Here is a 13,764-nt window from a genome sequence, read left to right as displayed (position 1 = left end):
TATAAAAGTTGGGATATTGTCCACATGAGGAGCCACCCACCCATCCTCATGGGAAATTAAAAGCTGTTTTTTGGTAATATGAATTTCTGTATGTCATACATGTTGTCGTGCTCGGTATGAGGCCTGACAGGAGCCAATTAAATGTGTAGAATGGACATGTTACATCGCTGAGGCTATGTTAGGGAAAGATAAACAGAATTTTTTTACTTAAGATGATATGATTCACATTGCCTTTTTTGTGATATAAATCTTCAGTTATATCAGGTAATTATCACTTTTCTGTTTTTGAAAAATGGTATTCCACAATTATGGGGATTTGGTGAAGTATTCCAACTAATTAAAAAAATTGTAATATTTTACCCAGTCTTATTTTGTTTTTTGAAAATTTTTATTGTATTGAAGTTTATTGGTAAGAAAATCAGTTTTATTAAGAAAGAAATGTATTTTCACATAGAAGGTTTGGAATACTTTTCTGGTGTTTTTTTTTCTTTAACAGTAGTAGTAGTAACTGATGATGATGATGATGAGGTTGAAATATTTTCTACTTTTATTTGTCCACTAATACTAAAAAAGGTAACATTGTGCTGAACCTGATATGCTGAAAACATTTTTACTTGGCTAGAAAGACTCAGATGGAAGGTTTCTCTTCTAACTTCTCTTTCTCTGTTTCCTTATCCTCACCTCCTTTCTGCTCATTTCTGTTCTTGAGGTCTGCCATTTCCTACTCTTACCTGCTTAGGAATTCATTTTTAACTATGATGTGATGGCCTCAGAGACAAGTATAAATGCTAGATTTTAGACTAAAGAGCACGGAGTACAAAGTTTAACTGCAATAATAACGCTCAATAATAACGCTAATTTTTAATTTGACTCTCATTCTTTCTAGTGATTAGCAGTGTAGTGAAGATAAGAGAAACTAAGTTCCTCGACATTTCCCCATCTTTAGAACAATCTAGATTCAATAGTATGTTATTAGTTTTAAATTCTTATTTCATATTTCTGCCAAAATCTTAAGAGCTAAAATTTTAGAATAGAAAATTCTTTACCTTTCTGATGACTAGAAGTGCTCAAAATGCAAGCGCGCTTTTAAGAGATTTTTTATTCCAAAGAGAAGGTCTTTTCAGGCTTGAGTACTATGGTGTTTGTGGAAGGATGTCAGACACACGCTAGAATGATGTTAGGCATCAACTTTAATGTTGAGTTTGGTTTGAAAAGCATTCATGCTTCTATCATGATCATGTCAAAATTTATAATTAATTTCTAGCAAATATAGAATTATATGCATATGACTTTACAAACATGTATAGTTATTCATTCATTCGTTCGTTCATTCCCTCAAGGGGTCTTCAGTGGAAGTTACTACAACTAATGATGGTGGAAAACAATACAGTGACGACAAATGGCATGAGATAATAGCTATTAGGCATCAGGCTTTTGGCCAAATCACACTCGATGGGCAGTATACAGGTAAGAACAAGATACATATATAAATTGTTCTATAGATATGCTAATGTGGCTATACTTTTCTGTTGACTATATTTCTACATCTTTCATTTCATCTTTATCTCCTCTCAATTCCATCTGCATTTCTGTTGGATTTGCCTTTAGGTTGCTCCTAAAATGATGAAGTCTGGCAACCATTTTCTCATTATGCACGGTTTCAGTAAAGCAAGAGAAACAGCAGAGTCATCAGCAGCAATTTTGTCTTCTACAATTTGCAAGGGCTTTTCCTGATGTTCTCTCATGTTATTTTTGATCCACAAAAGACAAATAAAATAAAGCAGTGATTATATGCATTTTAGAAATGATGAAACGGAGTCTCAGGAAAAGCAAATAACCTTTCCCAATTTGCACAGTTGATCGTGTTCTTGGGATGCTGATCCTGTCTTTGTAATTTGAAGTTCAGTATTCTTTCCATCCTACCCTCTCTACTGTCCTTATATAATTATAAAACATTTACAGTACCTGCATAATGATTCAAGCTTTTGTTAATATGCTCAGGAAATAAAGAATTATAATGCACACCTACCGAATGACACTGTTGCTCTAGAATCTCTGGATACAAAGAGCAAAGGTTATGTTTCAGGTGGGAGAGGGGCAGGAGGGAGAATAAATAAATGTTGAACGAGAGTAAGTAGTGGTATATTTTGAAAATAATAAAGCAGGAGAAAAGAGAAATTGTGTTATATGTGTGTATATTGGGGAGGGAATATTTTGATCTCATAAGGGACTATTAGAAAAGCCCTCTTTGATAAGGTGACATTTGAACAGAGACCTAAGGAAAGTAAGCGGGTAAGCCAGGAGAGTAACCAAGAGGACAATGTTTCAAGCCAAGGGAATAGTTGGTGTCAGGGCCCTGAGGTGGGAACATGTTTAAGGCATGTCCAGGACCAACAAGGAGGTCAGTGTGGGTGGAGAGCCTAGTGATAGGGTCAGAATGGGTGGAGAGCCTAGTAATAGGCTGAAATCAGAGAGGCTTTTAGGGCTGTATTACATAGGATCTTATGGGCTTTTGTTAGAAAAAAGGAATATCTTTGAAAATGAATTTTAAGAGGAACAGGGTGGAAATGTGGATTGCAGTCAATAAACTTCTGTAATAATTATAAAATAATTCAGGCAAGAAAACATGATTCCTTGAGCCAGGGAAGTAAAGTTGTGGTTATAATGAGAAATCTGGGTATACTTTAAATATTAATTTTAATTTAACATTTGATTCAAGTAGAACAGGGGTTGGCAAACTACCTATGGACCATATCCATCTCATCACCGTTTTTATAAAGTTTTACTGGAGCACAATTGTATCCATTTGTTATGAATTGTCTGTTCCATTTGAAGCTGCATTGTTTACAAAGCCTGAAATATATACTACCTGGCCCTTTACAGAAGGCGTTTGTTAATTCCTAATATAGACCAGGACTGCTAAATTTAGGGCCTGGGCAACTGGAAGACTGTGGTTGCCAGAGCTAAGGTTGACAAGACCATGGGAGAAGCTGATATGGAGAGAGATGTTCAGTATGAAGGCATTCAACCTTAGTATCTGTGAGGCATCCATGTGGAAATATCAGGTAGGGTTCTGGATTCAACTCTTAGTTCAGGGAAGATTTCCAGACTAAAGATAAACAATGGGAAATGTCAGCTAAGGATGGTATTTAACACCAAGGGACCAGAGGTAAGTAGAGCTAATTAGAGTGGTTTGGGTTCTGAGGGGGGAAACCAAAAAAAAAAAAAAAAAAAAAAAAAAGAAAGAAAGAAAGAAAAAGAAAAAGAAAAGCCCCTACTCCCAAGAAAAGATGGAGTTGGATAGAAGTCTTAATGGAAGACATGCATTGTTATACAACATAGCCAGGGACCCAGGCCTCTTCTGGTCTTTCGCCTGGTCGTTTGCATAGGTGCTCAGCCCTCTATGTCATCCTTCCAGAGGACTTAGGACATCCGTGTATGTGGAGAAAGAGATCTGAGGGGGGAGACAGCCTGGTCTTTCCAACATCAAGATGTCGGGATGTGAGGAAAAACCAATGAAGAAACATAAAAAAGAAAAGAACCAAGAAAGAGTGGTGTCCAGGGTGTCCAGTGGTGTCCAGTAAAGGGTTTAAGCATTTATTAAATTAGTAGAACCCAGACTATCCTGGTGCATCTGCAATTCTCATCTCCTTTTCCATAGGTTCTTTGACAGCCCTGAATGGGAGCACGATTATTGGAGGGAACACGGGAGTATTTGTGGGAGGCCTCCCCCGGGGTTATACCATTCTCAGGAAGGATCCTGGTAAGTTTGCTGATGATATAGGATTTAAATGTTGTCACCAAGATTTACAACATGATCAAGTATGAGTATATTATTTTAAAGTATGAATATTAGTATTATATTCTATCTCATGCTGTATTTCCTTTATCCGTATGTCAAAAAAAGGTGTCTTCTTTTCTAAAGGGACTGTGTATTATTTGCATTATTTTGCTGAAATGAATGCTACTAATTTCAGTCAAAGGTATATTATTCTAGGATTATGTATTAATTTTTCAAAGATTTTAAAATGAAGAAACACAAAAATGTTAAACTGTGGACTTGATTTATCCTCTCAATAGGATGAAGAACATTCACTGAGTATTGTGCATGTGATCAGTGCTAAACTAGTCCCTAGATGTCCATAGATGAAAAAAATGTGGTCTTTGCCAGAATAGAGGGCATATTATAGAGGGTATATAATGCTGAGCAAATGCTGTAAGTACTATAATTGAGACAGAGACAAAATAATTCCTATATTTTTAGGAATGAGAGAACAAAAACTGATTTAAAATGAAGTCAATAAAAACTAACCTGGATGAAATTAACCTGAGGCAGAAGGAAAAAATCACCTTTCCAAATGCATTGCTAAGGTTTTAGGGTTGTTTTCCCATGTTCTCATTGAAGGGCATAGGGTGTCTTCCAAGTCTCTCCCAGGAAGTAAAATGTAACTACATAAATATTACAAATGAGCTAGAGCCTAGGTAAGTATACATTGTGCATGTGTGGTGGTCTTCAGGGAATCATGATGAAGATCAAAAGGAATAAAATGTTTTCAGTGAAATTTGGAGAGGGATATATTTAAATACCCAAGACAGAATTATAGGTTCCTCCTTAGAAACATTTCTAGAGAGGGTTTTTACTGGACTAGTTTAGATTGGTAAAGAAGTCCCTTGAAAACACACCCTCTCTCTCCCTCTCTCTCTCACATACACACACACACACACACACACACACACACACACACACACGAGAGAGAGAGAGAGAGAATGAGAGAGAGAGAGAGAGAGATCGAGCTCTCTCCAGCCTTTGTCCTTGTTCCTTACCCATCAAGGACACTTCCTGGCCATGGTATATCCATGCACCGGAAGGAGGGAGAATGCCCTGATAGCAGGACCCTTCTTGGAGAGGACATATATTCATAATCAATAAATAATCTGACATTGTGCATATAAAATGACTTTGTAGAACTTTGACTGCTGGTGAATACCTTCCCTAGAATCAAGTCATACACTCCAAAGCTGAGAACTAAGCTTTGCATTGATCAACAGGAACAATGCTGTGTGAAATGTTTCTCTTTCTCTAATTCTCTCATTTGCTCACTTTCTTTCTTTTCCAACCCACTGTTATCACCTGTGTGCTGTGTTCATAAATCCCACATCCGCCTGACCCAGGGTGTCCTAAGATTCAGGTCAACATTACATCAATTCCTAAATATGAAAACAAATCATGGACTTTACTTGTATAACAGACTGGTTCATCATGATGAAGAAACCAAACTACAAACTATAGATTTAATAGAAACACTTCCTTCAAATCTTTTAAAACTTGTTATAACACTTTTATTTTTAAGACTAGTGGCAGATGAAATCTCGTTAGTTCAGAAGGCAATATTCTGGCTACTACTATAAAACCAAAGTTTTTGCATAAACATCTGTTTCTGCAGATATGATGGGTTGGAACTGGGGCTAAACGTTCTAATTGTTACCACTTAGCATAGGTGATGGCATGGTCTTTACGTGAATCATTAGGAGGTTTGCAGTAAATAGGTAGAGCGATTTCTTATTTCTTTTATTTTAATAGCATGTAAAGTTAATTGCTTGAAAAAAAAAATGTTCAAAGTACATCAACCAGCTCTTGATATCTACCAACTCTTATAGACATAATCCAAAAGGGTTTTGTGGGCTGTGTCAAGGATGTGTATTTTATGAAGAAGTATAACCCCTTTGCTGTTTGGGAGCCTCTGGTTTGGCAAAATGCTGAAGAAAAGGTCAACGTGTATGATACCTGGGAGGGATGCCCCACTGCATTACAGGACGGAGCCCAGTTTCTAGGAACAGGTAAGGTTCTACAGACACCAGTAGTTGCTTAACTACAGTAGTTGTATGTTATATTCTTTGCCCAGTTTAATCTCCCCTATCCAATTACTTCAACCTCATATGAACTTAGTATCACAGAAATACCTAGTTATGCCATGATATACATAAATATATTCTCAAAGTCTGAATATGTAAAATGAGTTGTAAGACTCATATATTCATGTGTCAGATCTCTGTTAGCCCACGGCAATTCTTGGTTGACATATGGTAGTGTCAAAAATATCTTTTGGTAAGTCAATTGTTTTACTTAGATTGCAGTTTTACTTAGAAAGATGTTTCAAAAGATTTTATTTACCAGAGAGATGTTTCAAAAGGATTTTATTTATTTATCCCATTATATAGATGGACAGTATTCTAAAGAGTAAAATTCAGCTATGTAATGGGGTGAGTAGACCATGAAGGGAGAGCTGGAGATGTCACCACCACTACCGCCATTGCTCCTAGGCTTGCTGTAAAGGCGAGGGGCCATGTCCCTGGCAGACCTCCCCAGCCACAGTCTCTGCCTGGCGGGCACCCTGGTTGAGGGGGCAGAAGGGAGTATGGTGACTTGGCAGGAAGTACTACTTCACCTAATGCAAGCCCATCGCTGCCTCCTACATTTATAGCTAAACTGGCTCTTTATTAAGTTGTTTAAACCACCTTCCGAACAGAAAGCTAAAGAATATCCTAGTCTATGCACTTTCCCTTTGCTCTCTTCTCAACACTGTCATTACTCCGAATTTCTCTTAGTTAATGCAATTTCTTATTGTGAATACTGATAGAAAACAGTGACAGTCTTAATCATATCCATGATTTAGAGATTATATTGCTTCCTCTTAAAATGTATATCAAGTTCACTCTGCCACTTCTGTACAATTACAAGGGGGATTTCTTGCCATCGATTTGCATCTTCTTCTGCAAAGATCTGCTCGATGACAGTGTGCATCCTAGTCTTTGTACCACCTTTACAATGCGGGCGGTAGTGCTTTGCACGTGCTGATGTGTTCATATTCTTTTCTTTAAAGGATTCCTGGAACTTCATCCGTATGTGTTTCATGGTGGAATGGATTTTGAGATTTCCTTTAAGTTCAGAACTGACCAATTGAATGGATTGCTTCTTTTCATGTACAACAAAGATGGGCCTGATTTTCTTGCTGTATGTTAATTTATTTAGTTAAATGTACTTTAAAATATCAGCTATAACTTTAAAATAAATAAGCCATGTGTGTATAATATGCTAAATTGGGATTTTTTTTGAAATTCACTTTTGTTTTCATTTTCTTCCCTAAGTCATCTTTAGTTTCAGAGTCCTGTGAAACATTTTGTGCTTTAGGATCGTGATGTTTTAAAATGACAATTAACCCTGTGAAAATTGAATTTTAGCAAAACAGAGTAGTTACAAGGAATTAAGAAAATTCCATTAGGGATGCCTGGGTGGCTCAGTGGGTTAAGCTTCTGCCTTCGGCTCAGGTCATGACCTCAGGGTCCTGGGATGGAACCCTGCATCGGGTTCTCTGCTCAGCGGGGACTGCTTCCCCCTCTTTCTCTGCCTGCCTCTCTGCCTACTTGTGATCTCTCTCTGTCAAATAAATGAATAAAATTTTTTAAAAAAGAAAATTCCATTTAGTTTTCCAATATTCAAAAAATGTTATTTCCTTCATTATTTTTTGACATAATATAAAATCTTAAATCTCCAAATATAACCTTATAACTTTTCAGCTCTCATTCTCTTACCGAATTCATTAAGACATTGAGAATATTGGCTATCAGACCACTTTCTGTTCAACTGACTCGCTCCCTACCTCTTGTTTTGTTTGTTAATTTAATTTAATTTTTTCAGTGTTCCAAGATTCATGCACCACATCTAGTGCTCCATGCAATTCGTGCCCTCCTTAATACCCACCACCAGGCTCGCCCATCCCCCCACCTGTCTACCCTCCAGTTTTTCAACCATTTTTCTGTCAACTCCCTCAACTTGTATCTTCAGTTCCACAACTCTGGGTCAATCAGTCTAGCTCCCTAGCTTTTCCGTTTCAACAGCTGTTTACTGACCACCATAGAAGAACCGATACAAGTATGACGACTATTGACACGTGGAGTTTTGAGGTTTCTGATTGCTTCATTCAACAGTCCTTCTTGTTTATAGGATTCATGCATCAATTAGATGTGGAACATGAAAGAAAAAAAATGTCAGCTCCAGAAAACACCACAACCTGAAGGTCTTCAGATAGTTTTATTCTTAGAATGGAAAGGAACATAATCTCCTCATCTTCCAAACTCTCGACCTACAGCTTTTTTTATGAGCCAAGTCTGGTTTCACTCTCTCCTGACTCAGGAGAATAAATACCTAATTACCATGCTTCCAACCAAAGTTAATATTCTCTATTTTTACTCTAGATTCTACCCTTCTCCTGCAAGAGCTTGTGCTGCAAAATTTCCCCTTTTTGTTACTTCCAATGTTCCTTCTCTATTGGCTCTTCTCCCTCAACATATAAAATGGTTGAGCCTCATTTATTTTAATTTTTTTTTCCTTTTGACTTTGAAAATTCCTCCTTTGTACTTCCCTTCCTTTCGTAGTCTTTGGTTATTTCCACTTTTTTTTTTTTTATATCACACTTCAATCCTCATTACATTATGTACATTATATACATTATGATTCCTACTCAGCACATTCCACTGCAGAACTTTCTAATGTTGCCAGTGACCCCTGCATTTTCTAGCTAATACATAATTTTCTGCCCTTATCTTTCTTGATCTTCCTCTATCATTTGTTTTTTTTTTCTTAAAGTATTCTTTCCTACTCACTTTCCAAAGTACTCGTTGCTCTTGATTTTCTTTAAATCCTTATGGTTTCTACAAGAAGATCATTGTCAACTTGAAGAATTACGTCTACTCTACCTTCTCTTAAAACATCGGTCTGGCTGAGGACTGTAGACTCTCTCTCCTTCTCTTTTCACTGCTTTTACACTAACTAGATAATCTCATTTATCTTCTCATGTACATTTTTTATTTTACTGGCCTATATTTATGTTCAAATGCCTCAAAAAAGTTTCTTCTAGATGTTTTATAGACATCTCAGACTCCGTATATTTAAAATTGACCTCATTCCTCTCTAACGATGATAATATCAAGTCTTTCTTTCCTAGTGCTTTCCCTGTTGTGACAGTGGTAAAACACACCCAAGCAAGAAGAACATGGGTGTCCTTGATTTCCTTTTTATTCATCTAACACATTCAGCTATTTGCCAGGTCCTGCTGAGGCTTTACAAGCTGAGTTGCTTTCAAAAATATCTCTTTGACTGAATTTTAACTGTCGTTACATTGTTACCTATATTTTAGTGGTTCTCATAATTTTTTTCACAAATGTAGTGAGTCCCTAATAGGTTTCTCCAGTTCCAGGGCAGCTTTTGTTTCAGGATGAATTTCCTAGGACTGGTAGGGTAAACTTTCAGCATAAGATAATAGTGGAAAGAATATAGCCTTTGAGGTCAGACAGACAAGAGAAAGACGTACATTTTCCATAGCACTCAAAACCCTCCAAAGCCTTGCTTCTACATACCTGGGGGACTCTTTCTAACTCCCCCCCACCATATGTATCCCATCTTACCTAATTTAGTTTTTTTTTTTTCCTAAAACTAATTAGCTTGTGCATGTCCCGATGACGCTGCGTGTGTTCATCTTCCTGTACTGAAGAATTCTCCATAAACCTTACATACTTTCAAAAGTCTTAATTTCAACCTTCCCAGCCCCCAGTGAACACAATATATAACCTTTCTTTGCTTCTTCTCTTGGTTATGATATTCTTTTTTTTTTTTTTTAAGATTTTATTTATTTATTTGACAGACAGATCACAAGTAGGCAGAGAAGCAGGCAGAGAGAGAGGAAGGGAAGCAGGCTCCCCGCTGAGCAGAGAGCCCGATGCCGGGCTCGATCCCAGGACCCTGAGATCATGACCTGAGCTGAAGGCAGAGGCTTTAACCCACTAAGCCAACCAGGCGCCCCAGTTATGGTATTCTTGTACCTGGTTCTTCTCTCTTGGTTATAGTATTATCCCAGTTGTTTGCCTCTGTTGTTGAATAGTGTGATTCTTGGGAGCAGTGTTTATCTTATAGCAGGAGATTCATGGAACATGGTGGGGGGCTCACTCAGTATTTATTGAATGAATAGATACATGACTGCTTATCCAGTGTACCTCACAAAAAATGATATTTATGTAGAAAAAAGTAATAATTTTTATCTACAATTACTTAATTTCATTTGACATGATTGATCTCAAATTTTTAAGTATCCTATTTTTGCCAGCTTGAGTTCTAACAAAATAAAAACATAGTAGATAAGATAATTGTCATGTAACATTTTGAAGGGAAACATATGGAGGCATTTCCTTTACCATGAAAATCTGGGTAAAATCTATTCATATTAGAAAATGACACGTTAATCTAAAAGAATACACATAGAAGCAATTATGTTAGTTAGAGATTTAGAATAATAAAACTGAAATATTGAATCAAAATCCATCTTACAAATTTGAAATTGAGTTCACTGACCAGTTAAAATAAACTTAATCAGGCTTGACATTTCATTTTCTTATTGTCTTGTCATATTTTACTCCAAATTAAATTGATATATGAAGTAGTATTTTCTCATTTTCTAAAAACTCAAGTAAAAATAGAGTCATAGGGGTGCTTGGGTGGCTCAGTGAGTTAAAGTCTCTGCCTTCAGCTCAGGTCATGATCCCAGGGTCTTGGGATAGAGCCCGGCATCGGGCTCTCTGCTCGGCGGGGAGCCTGCTTCCTTCCTCTCTCTCTCTCCGCCTGCCTCTCTGCCTACTTTTGATCTTTGTCTGTCAAATAAATAAATAAAATCTTTAAAAAAAATAGAGTCATAGTTCAAACTATTCTCTTCAGTCATTCAGTCACTTATGCCAGCATTTATATTTTTACCTGTTTAGCACGCACAAAAATATATAAATAAAAGTTTTTGCCTACATTATATTGTATCACACTGTATAATCATTACTGGGTATGAATTTGTGTGACTCAATACAACATTCTTCATGTCAATTATAAGCTTGCAAAGTACTCCATTATACGTTACTCCAGTCCTGCTTAGAATTAAGTGGAACATTTTTATAGAGTGCTTTCAGGGAAATTTGTTGCTTTTTTTCAAGAAATTGACCTTCTGCTCTCTCCCAAACTGCCATTCTGCAGTCTTTTTATATACCTATTTTCTTTTTTAATGTGAAATCCAGATGGAATTGAAGAGTGGAATATTGAGCTTCCGGTTAAATACCAGTCTTTCCTTCACACGAGTGGATCTATGGCTCGGGCTGTCCTATTGTGATGGAAAGTGGAATAAAGCAATTATTAAAAAGAAAGGTTCCATCATATCAGCAAGCATGAATCAACTGAGGGAACGTGTGTCACAGTCCAGAGCCCAGCCACTGATGGTGAATTCCCCCATCTATGTGGGAGGAACCCCACAGGAGCTGCAGGACTCCTATAAACACCTGAGTTTGGAACAAGGTAAAGTCCATCTGGAGGAATTCCCAAATAAATACAGCTCTGGTCCTACCAGGTTTTAGTTGTTTTTGTGTTTTAAAATACAGCAACAGAATCAGTTTGGAAGCAATACCTATCGCCCCCCTCCCTTTTCTTGAAGCTCTAAAAAAAAAAAAAAGAAAAAGAAAAATCAGAAGGTTTCTTCAAATAGTTTTCTATGTTGCCCTTAAGACTGAGCCCTCACACCTACTTATAATCAATATACTTATTCTAATTTGTCTCCAGTAAATATAATTGAAATTTATGTATATATTTCCTCATACGTTTTCTGGTTCTTTCAGATACTGAAAGAACACACTGAAACAATAACACACATGAAAAACACAATTTAGGTTAGTGTGCACAGCTAAGAAAAATAGCATTAAATGCATTGGGAATTTTTTCTAACATAACTGCTAAGTGTCTCTGCATTTCCATGGAGCTCCCTTATAGCAAAGCACACGAAAGGATGGGTTTAGTTGAATTTTAAATATACTGGTGAAAAATCTATATTTCATTGATTATTAATAACCACAAATGAAAGAAAAAGCACATGCCTGCATGACTTAGAACTAAAGGAAGCGTTTAACTCATATAATGAATTTGAACATAATCAGAGAAATTATTAATTCAAAAAGGCTAACTAGCTGATGGTCTGCTGTGTGCAGAATTCATGGTTCCGAAAGCTTTGCATGAGATTAAGTGGGTAAGCCCTTCATAACAAGCCCCTATGTTCTGTATTATTATTTAAATCCCCATTTTACAGATGAGGAAACTGAAGAGCAAAGTAACCTCCCCAAGGTCACATGGCCAGTAAGCAGAGAGCAAGCCTTTCTGTCTCAGGAAGCCTGGTATCAAAATCCCCTCTTTTAATTATAATCAAGTGTTTTCTTTTATGGGCATTGGCCAGTGTTCCTTTTCTACAAATTGGGGAAAGCACAGAAACGTCTAGCTTGTGACTAAGCATGCTCCCACATAGAAAATGTTCTCTACATATTTCCAACTCTATGAACCGCGAATGGTTAAAATTTCCATGAAGGAGTCTTTGCCTATTTGGTAAGTACATAAAGATTTAAATGCCTTTGAATAGAAAATATATAGCAAGCTCTAAGGAGACTTTTAGAAGGGTACTAGTAAGGAGTTAATGAATGTCTGGGGTGTAAGACAGTAATGACATTTTCAAGGCACTTAAGATGTAACAGCAGCTAAAAATATTACATTCATATAAGGGCTTCTCCTGGTTTTCAGGTTTCTGAGGTTAGAAAGAGCTTGAAAACCCTTTATATGAGCAAGATTACTTGAGCCTACTTACATCTAGGAAAAAATCCCCTGCATATGTGCAATTATACTTTGGAAAGTACACAAAAACCCATTATGATGATGGGCATAGAGACTTGTCTTTAGCCAAATTTTAACTGAAATTGTAAGATGATCATGATAGAAGTTTAACACATCAACATAAACCCAATAGGGATAATTTAATCTACACAGTGACTACATCTATGGTACCGAAAGCTATTTTATTTATGGATAATACTAAATTTTTATCCTTGCAGGATCATACATATCAGTGGTTCTCAAGCCACTGATAAAATATTGACGTACAGTAGCAGGAACATAGTAAGAACTCAATAAAATGAGCTGTCATTCTTATTGCTATTCAAGATACATTGGAATCTCCTGGAAAGATCATTAAAAATGCAGATTTTATGGCCCTATTCCCTCCGATTCTGACTCAGATGCTTTGAAAGATACTAATCTCTATAGGTAACCATGTTTTATACAATGAGCAGGAGATTATTCACCATATGGGGTGCTGCCTGTCTGTAGTAAATTGCAATTAAAATTAATCATGTTCACTTACTGTATTTTTTTTTCAGTCCACTCTCAAATGGTCTTAAAAATGTTCTGTGCTTCTTAATTAGCACCTTTTCTAAGAGGCTCTACTTTGTGGTCATATTAGTGCTATTTTTTTCGTATCCGTTAATGTTGTAATCTTCCTTTGAATCAAATGTAAATTAACTCTGTAGTTTGGAAATGCTGGGCAACCTAATTTGCTAAAGACGTGTCACCTCAGATCATGGGCAATTACCTTAGAACGACCAGTCTGGATTATCACTTACCTTCAGGTTGGGCTAAATGGGTTGTGGCTCATGGGATCACAGATTTTGCTCTGACCCATACCCTGTGTGGAGAAGGCAGGAGTAGGGGCTGGAAGCCAGCCTTCCTACCACCAGTGCTGTCATGTTGGACCACCTCCCCCAGAGGGCTACTGTCTTTCTAATTTGTCAATTTAGAATTCTGGGCCACTTTTTAGTTATTCAGAAGCCTACAGGTAGGGGGTCATTCTTGATTCTCAAAAGCAAGCA

General features: G+C 36.9%; 1 protein-coding gene across 1 annotated transcript in view; it reads left to right on the top strand.

The window, feature by feature from the left end:
• USH2A (usherin) overlaps window positions 1–13,764 on the top strand; it is a 704,505-nt gene that overhangs the window by 263,700 nt on the left and 427,041 nt on the right. The window contains exons 22-26 of the mRNA XM_059145262.1: window positions 1,341–1,467; window positions 3,662–3,763; window positions 5,659–5,838; window positions 6,882–7,012; window positions 11,107–11,380. Of these exons, the coding sequence (XP_059001245.1) occupies window positions 1,341–1,467; window positions 3,662–3,763; window positions 5,659–5,838; window positions 6,882–7,012; window positions 11,107–11,380 (814 nt within the window). The remainder of the gene's footprint in view (window positions 1–1,340; window positions 1,468–3,661; window positions 3,764–5,658; window positions 5,839–6,881; window positions 7,013–11,106; window positions 11,381–13,764) is intronic.

This window comes from Mustela lutreola, chromosome 14 (genome assembly GCF_030435805.1).
Source record: "Mustela lutreola isolate mMusLut2 chromosome 14, mMusLut2.pri, whole genome shotgun sequence".
Taxonomy (NCBI): Eukaryota; Metazoa; Chordata; class Mammalia; order Carnivora; family Mustelidae; genus Mustela; species Mustela lutreola.
Note: the sequence above shows the minus strand (reverse complement) of the source record. Positions and strands in the feature narration are given on the sequence as shown.